General features: G+C 37.6%; 2 protein-coding genes across 2 annotated transcripts in view; one reads left to right on the top strand and one right to left on the bottom strand.

The window, feature by feature from the left end:
* Nucleotides 1-24,901, top strand: part of Arr1 (arrestin 1) — a 216,428-nt gene that overhangs the window by 30,232 nt on the left and 161,295 nt on the right. The window contains exon 3 of the mRNA XM_071707477.1: nucleotides 128-174. The gene's annotated coding sequence lies outside the window, so the exon portion shown is untranslated. The remainder of the gene's footprint in view (nucleotides 1-127; nucleotides 175-24,901) is intronic.
* Nucleotides 1-24,901, bottom strand: part of LOC139773204 (spondin-1) — a 161,527-nt gene that overhangs the window by 13,681 nt on the left and 122,945 nt on the right. Inside the window, exon 5 of the mRNA XM_071707475.1 lies at nucleotides 3,001-3,173. Within this exon, the coding sequence (XP_071563576.1) occupies nucleotides 3,001-3,173 (173 nt within the window). The remainder of the gene's footprint in view (nucleotides 1-3,000; nucleotides 3,174-24,901) is intronic.

The raw sequence follows: 24,901 nt of genomic DNA, 5'->3' as shown, positions 1-24,901 counted from the left end.
AGGAACCCGAGGGAAAAAGAGAGAGATAAATTATATTTAGAATTATATGTAAAAATATACAGATGTAAATACAGTACAGATAAAATTATACAGATGTAAAATTGTATTTTTTTTTTGTATGTTGCAGTTCAACGTAGTCATCGTAGTGCAATTCCGTCGTTGCGCATCGTATCGGTGAGTGATAAATCAGAGTAATAAACTTAAATTAGGATTTTCGTATTACGTAGAATTTCGATTCTCATTAATTTTCAGAATATGTTAGTGTACTAATTGTACGTGATTGTGGGATATCTTGTACATACAAAAGAGTCTGAATATCACTTAATAAAATTATTTACGTTATATATAAATTACAGAAAAATATTTTCAATAATCTAGTTAATGTAGTCAAGAGATGAATATTTATTAAGAGATATAAGAGATAGAATTTATCTCTTGACTACATTAACTAGATTGAAAATATTTTCTCATAATTTATTTTTAATTATGATGAAAGTTTGGTGAAAATTGCAATGGTAATCGATGAATAATTTTAAACTCGAATCTCAAAGGACATTTCCCAGTTGCATTCGCGGATACGATTATAAGAAGACGCAAAACGTCGTCATGTAACATCATAATAAATTTGTATTTGAATCGATACACACCGACGAGGATCATACGACTCCCGCGGATGCGTAATATCGTTATTGATATTCAATGTCGGCTACATCGTACCCAATCTGACTAGTTGCGTTTCGCGATAAATTGCATTTGTGGCTTGGGGGTGGCTTCGGTTGGCTTTTCCCGTTTAATAAACAAAACGAAAGAGAATATTACTTTCGTCGCGTACATTATATATATATATATTCTGTGACCGTCAATTAATTTTTCTTTTTCAAGCGTAAATTATATCTTTATCTTTCATGTACACCAACTGCTTTCCTACAAAGTAATATCAGGAAAAATTATTACATGTACAGAAGCATTATTTATATATAATTACATCTATTTTGGAATGCACTTTTATTTTAAATTTTTGTAAGAATTCTAAAGAAGGAGGGGGTTAATTATAATTATTATAATTAGCTTAATTATATTTCTATGAAAATTGTCTAGTAGTTATTATTAAACATTCTTAAATCGAGCAGCAAGCTATATAAATTTTATATCTTGAATCGATAACGCGGTTAATATGATTCATTTCCTATTTTACGATCTCTCAAATGAAAGATTTTATTTCGGATTTGGAGATACAAACATTTTATTTCTACGCCGCGGGAAAGCGATCTTAAAACATCCCCATAAATTCTCTTTAAACTTTTATTCCTGTGCAATTGGGGCGAACGGTGTTGGCAGTAATTCACAGTTTGCACCTCGCCGTGTGTATTAGGAATAAAAAGTAGGCAATTTTATTAGAGCTAATTGAGGAAACTTGAGAGATGTTGTCGGGGCGATATAGAGAAAGTGGAAAGTCATGTTTCCAACGGATGCATTTTCTTCTAAAGGCGTATCAGGACGTTTTCGTTTTATTATCACGTAAACGTCATACGGAATTGTCAAACGTCACGAGGCAAGTCTGGCGATTTTTCCGAGTGTCGAGTAAGGACGACGTACATTGTGAGAAGGAGACTCGCGAGCTTCATATGACTCTTCGCTCGAGTTCTTCATCGTAAAAGTTAAAGAGAGAAATAGAGCGAGAAGGTGCATGCTAGAGGGACGGACGAGAAATCTCGTAAGGGCATGAAGGGGCACTGCTGGAAGGCACAGAAGAACGATCCGGGTTCGTGTCATAAAAGAGAGTGGTGAAAGGCTGGACGGATCTAGTCTCGGGGCCTTTCATAAAGTGAGAGGAAAGCAAGAGCGTCCCGGGAGGAAAGGTCAATACTTTGGTAGATGACAGTATTGGTCATTGCAAAGAAAAACGTCTCCGTGAACATGTGTTGCAAGCGAATTATGCATGGCAATTTAAGATAGAATTCTCCAAACTTTATTACGATTTTTAAATTTTATTATTAGCTCTAAAATATTATTAGTTATTTCTTAGCACTCGAAATGCTACCTGTAATTTGCTTTATTTTTTTTATATCAGATTTTTAAATTACATCTCGCAAATTATTTAAAATTCGGCACTTGTTTAAAAGATCCTTATTTATAATAATCAATATTATTTATCGGGTGATCGTAATTTCTTCAGGATGGAATATATTTGATGTAGATGCGTCCATCGAATACATGTATTCGTCACTTATACGCGATCCTTCTCTCATCGTCGGGAAGGAGACATTCACTATCCATTCTGTATCCCCCGAGCTTAAGAGCTTCGTCTCCGGGCGACGTCCCGGAGGAATTAAAACTTGAAGAGAAAGTATTAGGCAGCTAGGCTTAACAAACTGATTCGAACTTCGGAATTCTCATTCGGACCCTCGGCCTTATGAACCGTAGGTTTATGAGATAGTGTTTTCATTTATACCTTCTCCCCCGAACAAGAGTATCTTAAGAGGATACAGAAAGAAAGTGATACGAGGGATGCTACATCGTAAAAGGAATTGTATTGCGTAGCTATAGTATCTAATGAACATAAAGACGCATTAGAAATAATGAAAATTACTCATTAGTTGTTGCTCTCTCATTTTTATTTTGAATTATTTTATATTCAGACTGTAAAATATACGTAGATGTAGATTATTTATTGATACACGCGACGTCAAAAACATCATATTTTTTTTTATTAAAATAACTAACTACACTTTATTTTGATTTTCTCTCTAAAATTTCTCGATTAATTTGATTGACCTATCCAAATTCGAACCAATCCAATAACGGCATTCAAAATGCAAGCAGGTAGAAGGGAGAAAAAGGGTGGTTCTTTGATTTTGAAGTCCACTTGCCAAATACGCGGTAAAAAGCGTGACTTTCCATTGTCGGTCAAAAAAAAAAAAAAAAAAAAAAAAAAAGTAAAAAGTTCGCCCGGGCGAGGGGAAAGATGAAAAAGGTCGGTAAAAAGTGGAGGAAACGTACCTGTATCTCTGAGTGTCCATTTCCCTTCGTTCCTCGGCTATGGCTTCGTTTAGGTCCCTGTTCGGATCGATTCCTCTGGGAGCCTCACTGTTCGCTTGCAGATTGTCATTGCTGACGAATTCCACCTCGACTTCGTCTTCATGATACGATTCGGTCAGGGTGTACTCGCGCAGCTGAAACAGCAATACAGCGAGAACGCTTTTAATCAATCGAATAAAAAAAAATACATATATCGTTTTCCGCACTGCGAAATACCGTGGGAGATGCATATTTATGAAGAGGAATAAACGGACTCTTCGAGAATTCATAGGCGTTTTATTTATCGTTTCATCTGACCTGCGTCACGCGCGCAATGCATGGATTATGTTCGGGGGATAACACACTTTTAAACACGCTTTTAAACACCGGCGAGCGGATTTAAGAGAAACACTTTATTTCCGAATATTTGCCATATTTATCGCGACAGTATACACATATGAAGCTCGAAGCTTTTTCGATTTTGCAAATGATGTAACGAGAATTATTTTACATGTTTTACCGATTCTCAGGCATATATGTAACTCCTGTTTGAAATCGAAATCGAATTGACTCAATTAAGTGTAGCTTTTAGAGATAAACATTACAGTTTTTTGCTCTGCGCTAATAACAAACATCGTGATTTTTATATATAAGGGTGATTCGGATACACTTTCATCTACGGATCCCTTCAGCAATTTGAAGTAAACTTAATCAAAAATTAAAGACAGGTCTTAAGAATTTCCAAGATTTAATAAGAGATACAACGGGAGGCATAAGAATGTACATCCTGTTCTGTTTAAAGATTAAACATTGACTGACCTTCTTCCTTTCCTTTTAAAAGTAAGTGAATTTTTCATCATCATAAACCGAAAGCCCTTCCTTTCCTTTACGATGAATTTTAATAAATAGGAATATACAGATATTTGTAGTAGTTACCGGAACTATGAGACTGAGAAAATCTCTCTTTCGACCGACAAGAACTTATTTTTATACACATGATATATATGAACATAATTTATAATATGTTGTTTAGTAACTAATTATTCTTTTAATTTAAAAAATAAATTGTAAGCATGCGTTTTATAAAGTATTTGGTTTATTTCTTCTAGCAGGACAAATATAACCAATTAGGCGAGAATGCATTAAACAACATTGTCGACTTTCTTTCTAAAGCATCGTAGGGAATGATTGGTAGTAAGGTGCTTTCGTGTTGCAGTAACGTTACGATTAATCACCCCCAGTGGTCAGCGGGGTACGACCGAATTAAAGCCAATGAGACTTTATGGTGCTTTACCGGGCAACACTCCGTCGTTTTTCTCCGTTTGCCCTTTAGTCCGACTCGTTTTTATTTTTCGCTGGAATTTTCGGAACGACGAACTCCTGCACTTACTTTGTTGCAGAAAAACGACATTTTACGAGCGAATAGACTATTTTGTATTTAACTGAAATACATTAAGCGCTTTCGGTTAAGTTTATATCTAAAAAGTTTCTATACGAAGGATAGAATTTTTCAGAGTCTGACGAAATAGAATATTTTTTAAAACTTATTTAAACCACCGGAGTAACAAGTGTGATTCCATATAATTTCAATGTATTTTTTACAGCTCTAGTAAAAAGAAATAGCTGTAACAAAAGGAAGGATACTCATTTCGCTAACGAGCATTTTAAGACACTTTTAATCACGTTGCCGCTTATATCGGTCATTTATTCTTAATAAAGCTTATCATCGTACTCGCGTCCCGGATGAATTAATGATATCCTTATATCGATATCCTTTTGGTTAATAAAAGTTGTAAGAACCGTAATTGTAGATAAAAAGTGAAAATATTTTTTTTTGTCGAGTGGATATCAAAGAGAATTCATAATCATTGCTATTATGATAAAACTTTCAGTGGAGTATTAGTAACTGAATTGTTCTAAATTGTAATGGTTTTGTATGGAACTAGTTAGCCTTATAGTACTGTTAATTGAATGGTATACTGATTTTATCGACATATTTTGTTCGATAAACAAATAGACCATTCTATTGAATTATCTTATTAAGAACAAGCATATTGTTGCGCCCGGCGCAACAATATCATTATTATACAATAATTATTTCTATAAAATTCTGAAAAATATAGTTATGCTTTTTCGCGATGTATCTTTTTCTTGAGATACTGATAATATTCTTAACGTTTACATAGAATTATTGGTCAATAAAAAAATAACACTCTTCCTCGTATCCATTTGGCTGTGAGGTTGTATTAATAAATACTTCAACAGCTTCATCTGCTTGTCTGTGCTGTGAGGACTTTGAAATTGGAGCAAGCGTTAATTATTGTCTAATTAAATGTCGCGCGTCGAGCGATATCTTCTAATCATGTTTCGGTAATTATTTCGTAAAATCCCCACGACGGTAGCGTTGATTCTATTCAGGATGCGGATGGAGAGCTAAATCAATAAGGTAGACGCAAACTAGGTAGCACGTTACGTAAATGTTATTTCTCAACTCAGCTTGCTACGTTGCTCTGATACAAACAATAGCAAACAATATGAAAAAATTTGTGTAACACAGATATTTTTTGATTTTTAAAATATCACGATTAATTTGTTGAAAATAATATAATCTTTATATGTATAGAAATTGTTTCTCTTGAATAAAATCATATGCAATAATATTATTTGATATAAAGAAATTTGGACGAAAATGCCATGAAATATAATTCCATTATTCTATCATATTTTCATGCAATAATACATGTGATATTTAATGTAAAGCAGAATTTAAATATTTTAATCTTATTTTTAGTTTTCTTTATTTAAAATCGTAATAAAATTATATAATAAAACATTTAAATTTCATCAGTTTAATACATTTATTTTGATACATTTATCCGTTTTTCAGAATAAATATGTAATATGCAATATACAAAAGAAATATCAATTATAAAACTTTTATAAAAGAGAGACAGAGAGAAGTATTATACAAAGATAAATGTTACGATAGAAAAGATGGGATAAATGTTGTTCTCAGTAAATGAAGTGCACCACTTTAATAATAAACTATAATCGAATACACTAACTACTGTAGGTAACTACGATCCGCGACCTCTCGCATCGAGAGTTCAGGAGAGAACTCACGAGGAACATACTGAATTAATAATAGTCCAATTAATAACTCCTCAAAGCCCCTTGACGTGGTCTCCCAATTAATCGACGATAACGTACGTCCCCTTCGAGAATATCGAACGTTGAGATTGCTATCAATTATTAAGCGCGATGCGAAACGCATATCTTTACTGATCACGAAGATAACGAAAAAAAAAACGTGTCACTCATCACTTTGCGTGCAATCCGTATAGAATTATCGATTACTTGATAATAATCTGTCCATTTGTTCAATCTCCGCAATTCAACATACCTAATCCTGGCGAATAAAATTCAGTGCGAATAAATGTCAGTGCTAACTTTAATTTTCCAAAGTATATCTTTGACTGTTATATCTTCATAGAATATGTATTTTATACGATGCTATTACACTGCTATAACCAGGAGATTTCTTCTACTTTCAACTATGCTCAAGACTATAATTATCTATGTGGTTTAAGACTTCTCCATTGTACAGGCTGTTACAAAGGCGAAAATATAAAAATTCGTGGAGTTGCCCGACAACCCGCTGGGAACAAAGGGTTAATTATTTTGTGGCATGACGTAAATTTACATTTTTTTTCCTTTCACGTACGAAAAGTGTGTCTGCGCTCTATGTACATGAAATACTTTCAAAAAGATTTTTTTTTGCTTTACCGAAATGTGGAAAATGTAATTTATGTCTCACTGTTCTTTTCAACGGCTGGATTGTTCATAATTTAACGGAAAAATGTTAGATATCACCTACATATCTGTGGTACAGAGATTTGAAATTATGCCGAAATTATAATGATTTTAGTGACATTAATTACACTGCTAATTGCAGATGTCAGTGTCAATAGAAATTTGCTCATCCGCGAACAAATAATTATTCTAATAGTTTGCGTTCTACCTATTTTGTACACTTTGTTTCTACATTGATTGTTCGGATATTCGGAGCAACGATGTCAGCAGTTAGCAATGATTGGCATCTGCATGACGCTTGATGCAATCGTCAAAACGTTTATAATCCGGGGAAATCGGCGGTCATGCAATTCAAATCAAAGAGGATTTGCCGCCGTTTAGAGAAATAGTTTGTATTCGTGAGCAGTAAAATGCGGGAATAATATCGTCGAAGTCGTTCCATTAAAAGAGCAGTTTAATCCCGCAAATGACAATCCCGTTTTTGTTGCGAGATCGTATGAAAAACCAATAATTTGTTCATTTTTTCCTTTTTTTACATGAAAGAAATTGCGCTAATAGAGCGAAACCTATCAGAGTAGTTAACGCAACCTGATTTTACACACACACACACACACACACACACACACACACACACGCAGTTAGAAATAATGTATTTCGCGGACGAAACTCATTGTGTTATTTTATATAAGCACAAACAGAAATATATAACAGTTGTTCTCTAATGCACATAGTACTTTCTCCAAATCGTTGCTGTTTCATGCCAGGTCTCTTTATTCTTTTGACACTGTGCATGCTTGTTTGGAGATGGCGTTTTTGAAAAAGCACCCCATTGCGCACGAAGGGAAGAGCCGCTCAAACAAAGTCCACCTGGCAGCGTGTTTTGTCTGCGTAATAACTTTTTCGTCGGGAGGTTAGTGGTTTTTAGCGACGAGGGTTCGATCGCGGATACATTTTTCACGAGCACGCTGCCTCGGCGCCTCTCTCCTTTCTGCAGTTAAACGAGGGTGGCCGCGGGGACAAAAACCGCGGCTGGCGAATACGAGAGAAAAGCCCTCGTAGGGATAGGAAAGCAAGAGCGCGCACAGGAGCGATATTACCTCAGCCAAAACAAACCACCCGCGTAACCGTGGAAATTACCCTGGGCATACACAGCACCGCCGAGGTAATATCGAGCTTGGTGTAACGGTTGCACGAGCCCGCGCGCTCGCTGCGTATTAGTGCGTGGCTTCGAACACGCCTATGTCGCCTTTATGTCTGTCCTGCCGTTTTTATGCGACTTTTTGCTCAGGAGACGCGATATCGCGGTCGGCGGTCATCGCTTCCTGTTCGGATGGAGCTTTCGATCGCTGAGCAATCGCGTTTCTTGGCTGGTTGAATCGCTATACTTTCGAGTGACTCAACTGTAAAAAGTTGAGGGAGAAATAGACAATTAAAACTATTTTCTCGGAAAAAAATGTCACGAACGTGTAGGGTAAAGTGCATATTTCGAAACAGATCCTAATTCGGATCAGCAAATTTGAAATGCCTCTCTAGCCGACTGTACCTATTATATGTTGATTTTTTTCGTTATTATCTTTAGCTATCTCTTATAGCTATAGACAATTAGTGAAAAAAATCTGATCCGAAATATGCACTTTACCCTATTTCAAGCTTTGACGTATTGAAACATTTCTAAATTGTGCAGTAACATTTATTAAAGTGCACAATGGTAATATTTTTCGTGGATTTTAATATATATACATGGTAGGTATTCATACGCTTGTAAAATATTCGCTCGCTACTCTCTAATACCAGTGCGAGAGAACATACGTGGTATATGTTTGTTATCGTCCAGAGTATTAATAAACTTGGCATACCGACTATGTAAAATTACGTGCATTACCGCTATGACGCTGTAACAAATTGCCGCTGTAACTGCAAAGAAACGTTCGCTTGCATCATGTAATGCTCGCGCCATCGTTTCTCGCGTGCATAAATCACACGTCGCTGTGCGAGATAAAGAGTTTGCAGTGAGCATCACGCTTTTCCATTAACAATCCACGAGGCATGCGTAAACGCGTATTTTTTACGCTTTACCAGATATTAAATAAATGCGTCGCGAGATGAAGAAAACCTCTTTTTCGCTTTTTTTCTCCGTTGTGCGTTCTTAGTTTTCAATTTGCAAATTCCGATGTTTTACCATCCCATCACTGATTTATCTTTGAATTTGAGAATAGATTATTACGAAGTGAATGTACTAAATAATAATTTAAGAAGAAGGAAGACAGTCACCCATATAGGGTTTTACAATCCGCCCAATACTACTAATAGCTTATAACTCTTCAGAATATTAATTTTATTCTTTTTTTTTACTCTTACGCAATAATCATATGCTATGTTTTATCTAGAAATCGTTCACGCGACATTTTGCGGAATAACGTATCGTAATTTTGCAGCGCGCAACGCGAAAATCCCGCTGTATTTCTGGTAATGCTCTCTTCGATGCAATTCGCATTATACTCACTCCGCTCGCGGCACTCATTCTCATTTGTATCCGCATGTCGCTTCCGTCATGGACCCGTCCGCAGTCAGCGAGCGATTCGTGGTGGCTCGAAGCGTAGAATTGAAATCGTAACGACAGCCGAAGTTACATCTCTCACTCTCGTGCGATTCCCGCAAAACTCGATGTCCGCGCATTTCGAATCGTCGAATACAGAGAGTGCACTCTGGGAAACTAACTTGCGCGCAGGTGATTTCGAAGCTGTGAGGAAGGGGAAAGGGGAAGGAGAATTGAGGAGGCAGTGGTGGAAAGAGAAAGATAACCGCGCTGACAAGAATAATGCGATGCGGGACGAGAGAAGGAAATTCGAAACGAGAAACCTTTCGAACGTTATATTATCGAATAACCAAATACTTGTATATCAAAATAATTGGATACTACGAGAAATATTGCGTAATATGAGGTACACGAATATAATATAAAAAAGGGAAAGGGAAAGTATAATCTGTAATTAGTAGGATTAAACAAAGAGATAATAGAACTGCGAGTTAGAGAGTGCAAGAATGATAGGATGAAAGGGAGTAAATGAAATGAGGGTAGGAACTGTGGAGAGAATGGGACGAAGGGCAGTACCGTGGGATAAATCTCGTCGCTATTTACGTAGGATATATATTTGTACGTTCATTTGCCGCGGAGTCAGATGTCGCAGGTTCGTGGATGAGGGAGTCACGAAGCGGGAGTAGACGGTGCAACAAGGGTTGGTAGTTGGTATCGGCCTGACTGGGGGCGTAAACACAAATTTGAAAATTTTCTCTGGGGTCCCCCTCGCGTGCAAACGACACCCGCCGTTCATTAGCGCCCCATGTCGTCCGAAACCTAATCTACACACTCATACACGCATACACGTGCGTAGACACGCTTATAGGATCGATATATAGGACTGAATACGTGGCGCGACGAAGGGCGCTCGTTATTTACTCGACAAACTCGAACAAATCACATAAATTTGCGCGATCAGTTTTTACTCCCCGACGGTCATCCCGAGTATCGCCATCGATCCTCTTTGCTCCCCTTTCTCGCCTAAATTTATATCTTTATATAGATCACTTTAATTATTTTTATCTATATTTATTTTGCAACAACTTTAATATTAAATATTCAATTACTTTATATTTTTATTATTTATATATTTTTCAAGAAAAGAAGAAAAAGGAAGAAATTAAATTTAATAGAGCAATTTAATTGCCTCTTGTTATCACATTAAAATTTATATGTGTTAGCGAGTATGTCGTATTCATGCATCTTGTATTTCGGTGCATTATAAATACACCTGCGTCTCGGAAACGTGTACCGATAATTTGAGCGTATGTCAGGCAACGTTTGTAGCCATAGAATAGCATTTGAGTTAGCGGCGTTATTACTTCGCAAACAGCGCTGTAACTCCCCGAGTGAGCCATGACTTCGTCTCTCTGGCTCGTCTCAGACCTCGGGTAACTGCGCAAAGTTCTATGCATCGTGTTTAGACATCACGTCATCGTACAGTCATACTGAGAATATGTAATTACGCTGAATCACGCGACCTGAAAACGCGGACCAATGTTAATCTCCGAAGTAATATTCATTAATTCATTTTGGAAGACATTAAAGACCTGGGAGACAGGTCTGATATTCTGTGCTTGTACTTGCGCATGCACAGTGTGTGCGCGTATAATAATATAATTAATTATAATAAAAGAGAAATGTAAGATTTTTTAAATATATGTATTTTATAATGAAATGTCATTATGATGCATCTTTTACGTCGCGACTTTTCAGTATTTGCATTTTCAAAGCAAGACGTTTACCACTTCTGTTACGTATGTATATCGGATGAATGTGCGAATTTTCGCATTTTATCTTTGTATAAAACATCGTATATAATCATAATCCGAAGCTATTTCAATGTTGAAGGCTGTTGTAATATGAGAAATAATTCAGATTGTCATTAAAGTATCAAGACCTTTCGACATGGAATCTCTAGGGCAACCCGACCCGCCGGCGATCGTTTTACAAGTCGTGAAATCTCGTGAAACCTCGCGAATTTTGCGGGAATAGACTTTTCGCATTAAAACTCGAGAAGTTCCGCTCAATCGCTTATTGGAAGCACGGTTTGGTTGCACGGTTCGTCCGATTTAATTGACGCGGTGTGTATATCGTAGCGCGCGTTTGTGTTTGCGCCAAGCCAATCAAACTGGCCCGGCCGTTTGTCCAAAAAATGGCTATGATAAAGTTAACTGTAATACCGAACTCCGTTAGGCACCCGTTACCACCCACCGACCTTTCTGTGCAAACGCTCGCGACGATTTTCATTAATACGGCACATCACGGTATCGTAATTTAGCGACCTCTGATGTCAAGTGCTCTTTAAGCTTGAAAAGAGGAAAAGAGAATGGAGGAAAAAAAAGAAGAGAGCGTAAAATGAAGAAACGAAAGAAGATGTAAAGAAGAAAGAAATGAGGAAGATGAAGCAAATATAAGAGGACGGAAACGGAAATAAGAGAATAAAGGAAAAATTGTACAGGGAAATTATACAGAGTATTTTATGACGAACTTAAAAGCTGTAATAATTTGTTATTAACGTTAAATTTTGATTGTTATGAAACATTCTCTACATAGATCGTCAAACGTTTTCAATTTTATCTTTATCTAAACGAAATTCGGAATTGCATTTCAGTGTATCCAGTTTCTATCTTACCGTTCAGATGTTATTTAGAATGAAGAGTAAAACCTTCCGCTTAAATTCCTTGTTACGCGAGCCGGTTAACGTTTGTTACGGCGCTGCCGCTACATCGCGCGTGAAAATGCCGAGTAGTTCCGGATGGGTCTTCATGCGAGGCCAAATGGAGCGGGCCGCTTGTCGTCCTACGTCCAATTGGCGGTCGCGTGAGGACTCGACTTGTAAGTTTAAACTACTCGTATGCATGTTCATGTAATTTGCGTTAAATCACTCGACGTTTGTCGGGCGATCTACCTGGTAATGCGCGCTCATTAGTCTCCTCTTAGTCGTGCGACTAATTGGCCTTTCCCGGTGATTTCCCTACGTGAATTGGGATGTCGGCTAATCGGTTTTCAAACCCGGCGGGAAAGGATTTCTCCTGGATCGAAACGTGGATGAAATCTCGGACGGCAAAAACCGGAATATCCTCCGTTAGTCACTTGATTACAGATTTGAGATATTTTAGATGGATGAGGATTGATGGTAAGAATTGACGATCGTCGATCAATATCAAATTTCCGAACTATAGCACAGCGCTATTAGTCCGTTATCACTTTTGAAAGGAATTACGGATGAAGCTGCGAGTGCATTAAGCGCATTTTGAGTAACGCCATATGTCGCTCTCCTCGACGAGAAAAGACGATCCATCACCAAACGGTTTTAATTTCGCTCATAAACGCCCGATTAGGACGCGCGCAAGTACACTTTCTCAGTTTGGAGTCGATCGCGAGAGCGACTAGAGTCCATCCGTGCCGCTGCACTTGCGACATAATGCCTGCTGTCGAGTAATGGTAGTCGTCGGCTTCTGAAGTGCTCCTATACTCCTACTTACAGAATGGCGTTGTAACTCCGCGGACGAGGCATCGCGCAGATGCTCACCCTTGTTCCTCGTCCCTTTTCCGTCTACCGCATGTGCGTCGTGTCGAGGATCACCTCGTCATTCATTCATGGCAGGAGAGAACAGCACGGGACAGCCGTTGCATATAGTATAGGCGACGCTACGTGGCGCGGCCCGCCCGCGCCGGGCTGAAATACCCGCGGTAACCGTTGTTCGTGAGCGGCCCGGTGTAAATTAATTCTGTAAACTTTCCGCGCCGTTGCCGTATCCGCCATCGTCGTCACTCGCGGACTTGTGGGAAGGTTGTCGGTTGTCGGACTTACAGCGCAACGCCACCGTAAATATGTATTATGTAAATTATTAATTACCGATGCCGCGACGCGCGCGCGCGCGCGCTTCGAGAAACAATGTTTCGCTCGCTGCCAGTCTAGTCTCTTACACAGTTGCGACTAACGAGTCATAATTGAAACTGGGAGCTTCCAAAGGTGTTAGGCGTCAACAAGTTGGCTTGTAACATTGAATAAGTGTATACGTCTACCTACAGTTGATCTTTCATTTAGTTGCTCGTCTTCTATTTATGAGAAGAAGCATTATCATTAGAATCTGTGAAAAGGTATTATGTAAATTAAAGTCCGTTGCTTTAGAACTCGGCTCGTTTTCGATTTTAATGACATCGTGGAATAAGAACACTTTACAATTTACAATCTTGAAAGTTCTAATACGTGATTCAATTATCCAGATCTTTAATGTTAGGATGTAATAACAGAAAAATCGACAGTATTTCCCCTCGCTCTCTTCGTTACTCTCCACTTTCGATTCGTCCTTCGGCAGTTAAGCTGATTTAGGGTGACGCTAGTTAAATCGTCGCTCTCGTTCGATGAGGAGGGATTGCGAGGGAGACGTTTCGGGAAGGGGTCGAACGCGCATTTCCGAAAGCGCTCTAATTTTACGTTGCGGCGAGCAGCGTGATGCTCGTAAATCTGTGGTTACTGAGGTCCGCTGGTGACGCTGCAGCGCGTCTACTATTTCTCTCTGAATTACCCGACACCGTTGGCCACGTCGTTGGCTATCGCAGTCTGCCAACAAGGCGATATCTGTCCTTGCGAGAGCCGCGGATGCGCCACACGCACGTGCACGCGAATGGATGTTTGCACTCCAGCGCACGTTCCGACTCGACTGCGCGCTGCGTCGCGTCGGTGTAATTTCGCGGCGTTATCACTTTTTGCTTATTTAGAGCGAGGACGACGAAAACCACGGATTCGAAATTTCGGTTTATAACGATCGGGACATGTTGGCTCAGCGACGAGCAAGCGACGGAAGACAGGAGGGAACCGAGGATGTCCAATTAAATAAGGCAAACTAGGGCAAAGCCGGCTAGGAAGGTTACCTGTTTCCGTGAAAACTAAGGAAACGCGATAAAAGTTTGTGCCGTGTACTCCTGGCGTTAATTTTTAGTGGTACATCGTAATACTTTCCGCGAACGCGCGCATAGGCAAATAGCTGGCTTGATCCGCTTACTTGTTCCTATCTTCTATTTGCTCCTACAACATTACCTACCTAGGCAACATTTAAAATTAAATTTGATTCATTATTACGTAATATAAATTATCTTCTATATTCTTTATCTATGCAATCAAGTATGGGTAATAATAGTTAATAATCTGATGTGCTCTTTATGACTTTACAAGCTTCGAGGAGCTTAATGATAAAAATTAAATTAAATGGAAATACATATATAAATTATACGCCTTCATTAATTACCTACTAACGAAAGATTATATTAAATTAAATGCAAATGCGTGTGTAAAAATTTCGATATTTTACCTTCATAAGGCTAATGTATCAAACGATATTCTCATCATCCCTTTTATATTTTTATATTATATTCACAAAGTGTGTTAAAGATATTACCTGACAAAGTAATATGTTAGTAAACCGAGAACGTGTTCTCATGCATGCATGCGCCGCATGCAACAAAAGGGTCGATAAACTTCGCCTCTTAGGGCCTCGATTATCGTTTGTCACAATGAATGTTGAGTTATTAACAACGCCGGTATATCGTTCACAATAGTAAATGCATAATTACGACGAAAACGACATTGCGTAAGTACAACAGCGCTCATAATTACTGACATTCGCGAAATAATTAAACGATTAAATCGATCAGAATTATCGCAATACGCTCGTAATGCGCGATAATGATATGCATAATCATTTTACATATTCATTACATGTATAATATTTATAATTACGCATCGATAAATTCCTCGTATGTTGAATGTTTCTGCATGCCGTTCATTACGAAGAATTTATCATGGAAGTGAGGAAGAGATGCAGATGCTCTTTTTTACTTTTATATGTACTACATTTAATTATTGTGCTTATATAAAAATACGCATGGAGAATTTTTATCTCTTTTGAATACTTTTGTAAGATGAAATAAATATCGATGAGCATTTCCATCAATTATACGCTCTTATTAATTACTAACTGTTATTAATGAATTTGAAATAATTAAAGCTTTTATGGAGACTGCTTTTATGGAACTGCATAATTCGATATAAATACAAACGATTGATTCGCGATCATTTAAATATCGTTAAGTCCAGAAATACCAAGCTCGAGAGAAGTAAGATTTTAATTCTTGCGTCGAATCTTTTCCTTTTCAAACTGATTTATTATCTTCGTAATTTTTTAAAACTTTATTCTTCATGCCCAAATCTTGTAAATTTTTTACAAATAAATTAGTGACCATTACCATGGCCATTTCGGTCGGATATATTGCTTCTCTGAATGATTGATTCTGCAGCTTTGCCAGCTTTATCGCGATAGCTGGAAACGCAGACTATATGATCGGTCGCCGAATCAGAAATTTATTTCGTGCACTGGCGTGCGTGCGCAACGTAAGGCAGAACGTGTTTCACGCTATTCCGCAGAGACAAGCGCAACACCGCAAAGCCACTCCTATATCACCTCGCGGTTTTGGTTAGAGCGTTAGAACTGAGACAGAGCGAGAGAGGAAAATGTGTATCACTCGCACACTGCGGATAGTACCTACAGTAAAGAGAAATGGTAATAAGAGCGTCGGCTCTGAAGAGGTTGCACTGACGAACTATTCTTGAAATGCATTAATGGAATGTCACGTAAAATTGAACCCATTTGCATTTCTCGTCGAACTACTTGGAATGCAATTTTCATTTATGACTTTTACATATTTATTTCTTAATTTATTATGCCCAGCTAATAAAGCATTGAAATAGATCAAACGTTACAAACCAGAAATTAAGTAAATACATTTTTTTAATATACAAATGATAATAGATGAATGTTTCTTTAATTTATTCCTTATATGATAGCAAGTCAAACATATAAAAGTTGAGTACTAAATTAAATAAGGATATTTTTAATTATGATAATAATCCACTTTGAGTTTTGCTAGAATTAGTTTACGCTGTGGATAATCCTTCTCTAATACTGTTCCAAAAAAATTTTGTTATTGCACAACGTAGTCATTATTTTTGTAAATATTCCTTGTTATTGCCAATTACGATTAATTGCGATCGTTAGCAGGGAAACGAGTTTCTCCTCGCTACCGGCGCATCGATTGCTCGACAGTTCCCATTAATCGGATTTGCCCGACATAAAATCTGTTAATACCAATGGGGTCCGCGGTAATTAGCAGCCGGTGGCCGGCACTGTAATTTAATAATTGTCGCTAATTTTACATCGTTTACTTGCCGACTGGGGAGGAAGAGAGAGATAGCGAGAGAGAGAGAAAGAGAGGAAGCGGCGAGAAACGAGTAGAGTTCGGCGTTTGCATCGGATGGGGGAGGGCTGCTTTTCTCGTAACCACCGCGTTGGTTAGTACGTCGATGGTTAGAGAACCGTGACAAATTGCAACGTGGGCGGTGGTATAGCCGATCGAAACAGCCGACGGTAGAGGCGGCCAACGAATTTCACGAAATTGGAAACTGGAAAACCGATCCAGGAGGGACGGGAATTTCCAGATTGACACGTGCGCGTGCTAAACCACCATGTATAAATTCGCCAAGCTCATAATTGAATAACGACGTTAAAGTCCGTGTCGTCGACGGGTTATATATGCGGTCTGTAATTTTTTAGATTCAATTTTTGAATAATTCTTCGAATTTTTTGAAGGTATATTTTATACGAGTATTTGGCAGTTGTCTCTTTTGTTTTCTTTGTCTTCTTTTCTTACGCGTTGCAGTTTAGATAAAAAAATACATGATATTTTACAAAATTACAAAATCTCTTTTATGAAATATTATATCATTTTGGTTTTCGTCATAATATCAAACATAGTATAACAATATTAAATACTGATACACGATTTTAACATAAATTCGTTTACCTATTTCTTGGAATTTCTTAGGAGTTTTTATTGTTGATATGCGATAATCTCTCAAAGAAACTATAACTATAACTAATTTGAGATTTTAATTGTTGCATATTACACTACATTGAGCAAATCATCTCTGATTAATTGTTAAATTTTCCATCCGCACGTCACTCGTGCATTCGAAAATTTTGCACACGTCATTTCCTTGTCCATAATGTAGCTTTCCATTACGCGTTAGCGTAATTAGCGTAATTTAATAAAGTCCCAGTTCCGTGCTATCGTGAAATTACTAAGGTATGAGTTTATCCGATAATCGTTGCTTCTGTAATGGGATTACACCATACTGGAATCATGGTCAAGTTGCGACGATAACGAGTCTCATAGAAATTATAAAACACTATTTTTCTAATAAGTTTGCGTAGTTTTGTTACCAATAAATTGCTCTCGTTAAATAGTTTATTTATATTGCGTATTCTGAACGAGAGCGCGCGCGTGACGATCTTATACGAACGGCGGACACGTTCCAATTTATTATGCAGTTTTCAATTATGAGTTAGAGCAATTAATATAATTTAATTAATATGCATTTCATATGGCGTTCACTCGGTCGTGAAGTTTGCACGGCAATCTGATTGTCAGCATTTTTGTCTTACACTGCACTATATATTTATGAGCGTAGTCTGTTTTTATCCAGTATTTCGATTTTTTCAATTTAACCGAATTCGTGTAATTATGATGCGTCATTATATGTTACGTCTCTATATTACATTTTATTACATTTTATTAAAAAACATGCCGAAGCGATATAATTGCTTGAAACAATAGCTATTAAAGCTGAAATTATTGTGGAACGTTTGTATCTGATTTTCTAAATGTCATTCGTCGAAATGGTCATCGCTATTGGTATAATCATATTTGCAAGGTGTCGGCTCATCGATAACGTCCGTCAATAAATTATTGGCGGTGCTTATCAACACCGCGATAATTCGTGAACGGCGATGTGTCGAATTCGTGATTGTGCAATGTGCATGCTTAACGAAAAATCCATTATCGCGTGGGAGTGACATTTAAAAATGAATATAAATATAGGCAGTTGTTATATCATCGATGCATTTCGTTGATGTAGTCTCCATTGCCAAATAGATCAGAAATGACATTCTAAAAAGTAAATAAATATAATTAATAAAAATAAAAGTCATTACTTTAATGACTTTAATAAGATTAAACTATTTTATTCGTCTATTGTGGTAGTCTTATTATAATTAAACTGCAATTACGCGTCGAATATTCAATAAAATAATAAATTTTAGTAGCATCCCGTTATCACTATACATACTTAATCTATTGCTAATTCGTCTATCGCCAAAAGTTACAACTATGAACATTACATATTATCGGTTAATATAATAGATATATTACAGAGTGGATGTGCGCATGAATATATACGTTGAATACACTTTGTTTAATAGATGCGATTATCCGCGACTGATTTTAATACCACTATCAAATCACGTATATCAGCCGGATCTACGAATTTATTCCCTTCCGCCCCTCCTCACCCAGGTGTAGAATGATATCGCATCGCGTTATTATCGCTAATCCGCTTCAGAATCGTTTTGTCGAAATCACAATGGTGAATTTTGTAAGCGGGTCGGCGGGTTATTGAATCAAAATCGTAATTTCCAATAACACTTTGCACGCAATCGTGCGATCCCGCAGGGATGATCCCATGCTAAGCTCGATAATGCGGCCCGAAACTCGATTTCCGAGGTTATTGATATCGAAACTGCCGCTTAGGATTTTAAACTTCTGCATCTATCCCGCGATCTCTCCTGCTACATCGAGATATTGTTAGAACATCCAGGGATTTGCAACTTTCGCGGAATCGGGACCGACATGATTTTTGTAGAAAGACAGAAAATATTAAAGCACGTCTTCGTCATTGTTAGATAATCAGTACCAAATGGATAATGAGATTTTTGGTTTACGCGGAGGTACGGATTAAGCCGTAACTTAAGTCTGTAGAGTTTCTCAGTCTTTACGAAGTTTCGCTGTCGCGTGACTCGGGAAACAGTCATTAATGAAGTCAAACAAAGCGGAAATAAAAATTTACTTAGAAACCCGTTTAACCTTAATCCTTAGATATTCCTTTAAGCTAATATTAACTTGTAACTATATAATTGCAGGTTGGAAGAATGACTATTCTGTACACATTACGTGACGTTCAGATAACATATAATTACGTGAAATATAAAATAACAAACAAATATGATCTGATCCTATAAGAAGAAAAGGCGAAAAGTAATATTTATAAAGATACTATAGTTTCCGTTTAATCTTATTCTTGATGTTTGTAAAAAAGAGGAATTTTAGGAAGAGAGCTAGTTTCAGCCACAACGGATTAAATCATAAATAACGCGTCGGATTTTTCCGACACACGCACGGCATTCAACTCGTTCTTTTCTCGCGACCTGGTGAGAGCGAGCTCTCGAAAAGCGGTCGCCATGCATTCATCGCGCTCGTTTATCACTGTCCCTGCCGCGGATTTCAACAATGAAAGTCATCGACGACGGAGAAGCGCTCTCGTTCGCGTGTCGGCGACAATAAGTGCGCCGCGCCCGGGATGGCTATTTTTTTTTTAATCGTTGGAATGAACGTTTAACAATGCAATACGTCCTCGTGTCTTGCATTGGACGCGCGTACGACTGTGCAGCTGGTCGATAAAGAGTTATCTATCGTAAATTTTGATTTCCTCTGCTTTGAAGTGAAGTTGCTGCAGCTGTTGCAGCGGCCGCGGCGACGGCGAGCGTGCTCCACGCTCCACGAGCCGATGAAACGAAGAGCTAAATTCCACGGAGTCCATAAATTTTTGCTTCGTTAGAGAGCGAGTAGCTCCCTTCGATATGCGCGTATATCGACAGAGCATATTTCACGCGACTCATACATGCCGGACGCGCGAATATGGCGGCACGGTGAAAAGAGTTATTTGCAGGAAACATTGTTGATATGGATATGTCAAAGTTGCAACGATTCCGAAATGCATCGCGTTGCGTGCGCGATACTGTTTTTCGCTGCGGTAACGATTTTCCGATCGGTTTTCCATTTAATGAATACAATTCGTTGTTGGTACGTACTCTGTGGGTGTGTGCGAGGTAATAACGTGCTAATCCTTACGAGTTTACTAATGTAATTTTGTGTAGAGAAAAAGTCCGTTACTATGAATTTTAAGGAGACAGAAGACGAAAGAATATATTTTTTGTTACTATTGTTACTATTATTATAGACGCATAATATATTAATATCGGAAGAACTGAGAGAATAATAGAAGTCTTTTCTCGTGCGTTTTAATTAAGGAAATATTCGTTTATGAAAAATTGAGAGAAAATTGCACCTTCACATTTTACGTTCCCATTTTTCCGTATTTAAGATTTGCATTTCTCCTTTTCTTATTCATCTCTTTTGTAATTCTTCGAAACATTAATAAAAGTTTCTGCGAGTAAGAAGGTGGCCTCCTATTTATTTTACGCATAATAAAGCATAGAGTAAATTATTTAATAACGAGAAGTATTTCCTTAATTGTAGCCTGATAATTAACGTTATATTGGAAGATTTTTTTCTTTGTATCAATTTTAAATCGCGAATTTTTACTTACGAATCCACGTGGTCTCTAGCTAAAATAGTTATCGATTTTTCTTTAACCAGAAGTCGGTGAGTTTATTTACTCCATCCGTTTCCAGCTGCCCACCTCGAGTCCGCACAGTGCCATTATCGTTTATTGATTTCGTATAAATCGTGCGACCGCGCAGCGCTCGGTATCCTCCTCGTCTTATTCTCATGCCACTTCGAAAACGAGGTCGAAAGTATTCCGCACAATTCGCAGGTATCGGCTTGTATACGGACACGATACTTTTCCCCGAACTGTAGCAAAGCCTTGTCCGACGGAACGAAAGTTTATCCTAAGTACGCGACGTGATTTCTTTCTAACTCCGCGCCAGGAACGCCCGCGGACGTAAAAACGCGGCCGTCGAAAATAAATCTCCACACGCTCGGAAGACTTACAATGCGTCACCAGTTATAAATTCTCGCGTTTTCACCAGGGTTTTGAAACAGCCGAGGCAACTTCATCGGTCGGCCTCGGCTTTTTCTTTACTTTTTTTTACTCTTCTCGTATCTGAGTGTGCGAGTGCGTAAGATTTGGAGCCCTATCTTCCGCAAAAGCTGGTTACTTAGCTTCTTTCCGCAAAGTTTTTCTTGCTTGAAAAATAACGATGTTTTTGCATCTTGAAAAGTAACGGAGGTACTTAAGATACAAATAGTTTTTCAGCACTTTTGCGACTTTTCTTTGAAAGCAAAACATTATTTAAATCTTTTAATGTATCTTGTAAACCTTTTATTATTATTTTATGACTGGAAAAAGAATGATACGTTCATCTTCCTTCTCTTTACATAAATATGTGTATCAGCAATAAGTCACATGTGCTGCATACGGATTATTACACATTTGTATACATTCGCGATAACGCGAGTAGAAAAGTAATCATGGTTCTCTTCAGTTCTTCACGCGTTTCGAGGAGCTAAACACGTAGCCGACGCTTTCGAAGGCTCACCCTTGATGTTTGCTTCGTCGATTGCGTGCTTGGCATTTTCGATACACCGATGTATTCCACCATTTTATCCCTAACCGAAATCGAATTTTCAGTATCTCCGAAGTTTCGAGGGAAATATTATAACGATAATATTTTTTTATAACACAAAATATTTGTCGCGTAGTTACTAGCGAAATAATTATTTTTCGTAATTTGTATCTAAGGACCATCTAGATAATATGCATTATTTACAGTACAAATATCGCTTATATAAACCTAGAACAGTACTGTGACGGTACTCTGATAAGAGCATATATGTCGTACATTCATGAATCATCCGACATTAAGAAGTACGCTGCCGATTGGAACGATGTACAATCGCGAGGTCGGGATTTCGCTTGTAGTATACGCTCACACGCACATAGACAGCCACTACGTGCCTCTTCGGCAAAGACGAAGTGGCTCCTTATCGCGAAGTTTGGGGCGTTGACGTTGATATGGCGGCGGGGGTTTGAACGATCCCCCCCTGTGCGAGAGGCAGGCAAATGGTCCCTACTGCTTCGGCTTAATCTGTTTAATCTGCCTAATCCGCTCCACGCCGATTCCACACGCCGGCGCGAATGTAGCCCTTTATCTGCAGCACTCGACTATAGTAATTCATGCGTTACCAGCCCCCAGAGCGTGATCGCGGGTTACCCCTTAGGGAAGATTTGGATATATCCCGCGATTTGAATGTTATTTTTGAATAGGCGAATTAGCATATGTGATACGAAGAAAGCGTTCACTAATAACTGGATTAAATTCGCGAATTAACATTTATAAGAATTCAATTTTACAATATTCAAAGATATAAACGTTTTTTGGGGTAATATGCGTTTCATCGATTATAATAATATTATATTGTTATACGTGACGTTACTATAACAATATTGTGTAACGTTATTGCGCGATTTATGTTTTTCCGTCTCATCAATCTTAGCGAGAAATGTGGGCCTGACGGTAATCGACACCATGTTTTCGACATGTGTGAAAGGGTGTATCCCTCTAATTCAATTTCTGACATTTAAATTAATTTAGGACGCTGCACCATTTTCGGGTCGATTTAGCTAATTCGCCTCGCGATGATTTGGTTCACCACCGTGGACCTCAATTTATCCATATCCGTGGTCGGTGACTCATACTCCAGCACGTCCGCGCACACTAGCCTCAAGAGACACTAATTATCCCCGCGTGGACAACCATACTCGAGGATAATTAACACATCGCGCGCGTATTAGCCGTTCGCGTAAAATTGCGTTTGCGCGTCAACATTAACAATTGATAATAATCAACCGGAATAAATATTAGCTACTTGCAAATGTTAGTTTCCATCACACGTACGATATCTCGTGTTTAAGAAAATATTATCCAACAAAAATCGCGTCGACAATTTATTGAAAAATATAATCAGATAATTCCTAATAATTTAGAATATTGTTTTTATGCTATTATTTATCTTAATTTATTAAGAAAATTTATCTTAATAAATGGTATTATTTAACGCTGTCTGCCATTATTACATACAAAAGTCTTCCAGAATATGATAAATTAGGTACATATAATTAATTCTAATTTAAAAATATTTTTAAATTATATCAAATGAAATATTTTTTAGAAACTTATAAATCGTTTTCTGAAAAACATGCATTTTCGTGTAAAAGGGTACCAAAATACTGTAGTTTCTTATATAATTATAACTACGATAATGCGTTTTTTACATTATTATTTCTATCGAAGCATTTTTCGAGAAAACTCCGCAATAAGAATGCTAATAAGAGATTCGACACGACTAACCCGATATATAGACTGAATCTTTAATTGTATATGCCCGAGAGATACTTGTGTATATTTTACCACTTGAGAATAGTATTTACTGTGAGCTTTTACGAAATTAATTTTAAATCATGGTTTTATTTTGCTCGGTATAATTGGGTTAGCATACAAATATGCCATCCCAAGAAAATATCCCGAGAAAATTCCAGATTAAATCGGTTATATTGTTATTTTTTAATTAAATTTTCCTTTTTCACCTTAGTAACTTCCTTCTTTCCATTTAAGAACTAAATATTTTAGTCTTTTCGCAGACGTTGCTATGCCGCATCTTCTGCCGCAAATTTAATTTTGGGAACGTGCTTTCATTAAACAATAAATTTTGGTATGCTAAGTTCGTTTGTTGTTTCAAGGAATTTATAACAAGCCTGCTCCAAATTTCTTAAATTAATAATTATTAATTGAATTATCAGTTGAATTATTCCAAGTCTTATTGCATACTTTATTAACATAATTTTACGATATTTAATATACACGTACACTGCAAATCCAAGTGGCAAATGTATTATTTTTACACGCATAAACGTTTAAAAATGACACACTTGACTGAAGCTCTTTTTAAATGTTTCTTTATGTGTTAAATTACGTCATTTAACACGTTTAATCGTAATTAAAATTTAATACGTTCAATCGTGTTAATTGACATGATTTAAAATGGAAAGAAATGTGTGAGAAGAGCTTCAGCTAAAATAACACACTTGGACTTGCATTGTAAATATATTATAAATAAGTGACAAAAGTGGAATTACTGAATTTATTATTCAACGGTCGTTCGTATTGCAAGCATGTCTCGTAATAATGTGACTTCGTACAATCTACTCGTTAATTTTCATTTCTATATCCGATCATGCCTCCATTATTCAAAGTTCTCAAGAAGCCAAGTGGCGTACATAAACAAACGTCCTCGATTTCGCGAACACTTGACACCGGACACTTTGGGGCGATAATGGGCGCGTTGTTGTACGAAATGGGCATTACATTAGGCGGTCTGATTTTCAGTTTAATGGAGTTCCGGAAGCGTAAAGTTTAATGGAAACAGTGGGGTCGCGAGCGCAGCTGCGAGCACCTCTCCTTCTCGGGGGGGTTGAAACTGGCTCTTGATAGCCACTCGTGAAAATGCTTTGCGAGAGAAATAAAATAATACACTATACATATATTGTAGTAATTGCGTAAGCATATTTTA

This window comes from Temnothorax nylanderi, unplaced genomic scaffold, assembly GCF_030848795.1.
Source record: "Temnothorax nylanderi isolate EJ_2023f unplaced genomic scaffold, tnyl_v1.0 TNYL_tig0059_pilon, whole genome shotgun sequence".
NCBI lineage: Eukaryota > Metazoa > Arthropoda > Insecta > Hymenoptera > Formicidae > Temnothorax > Temnothorax nylanderi.
Note: the sequence above shows the minus strand (reverse complement) of the source record. Positions and strands in the feature narration are given on the sequence as shown.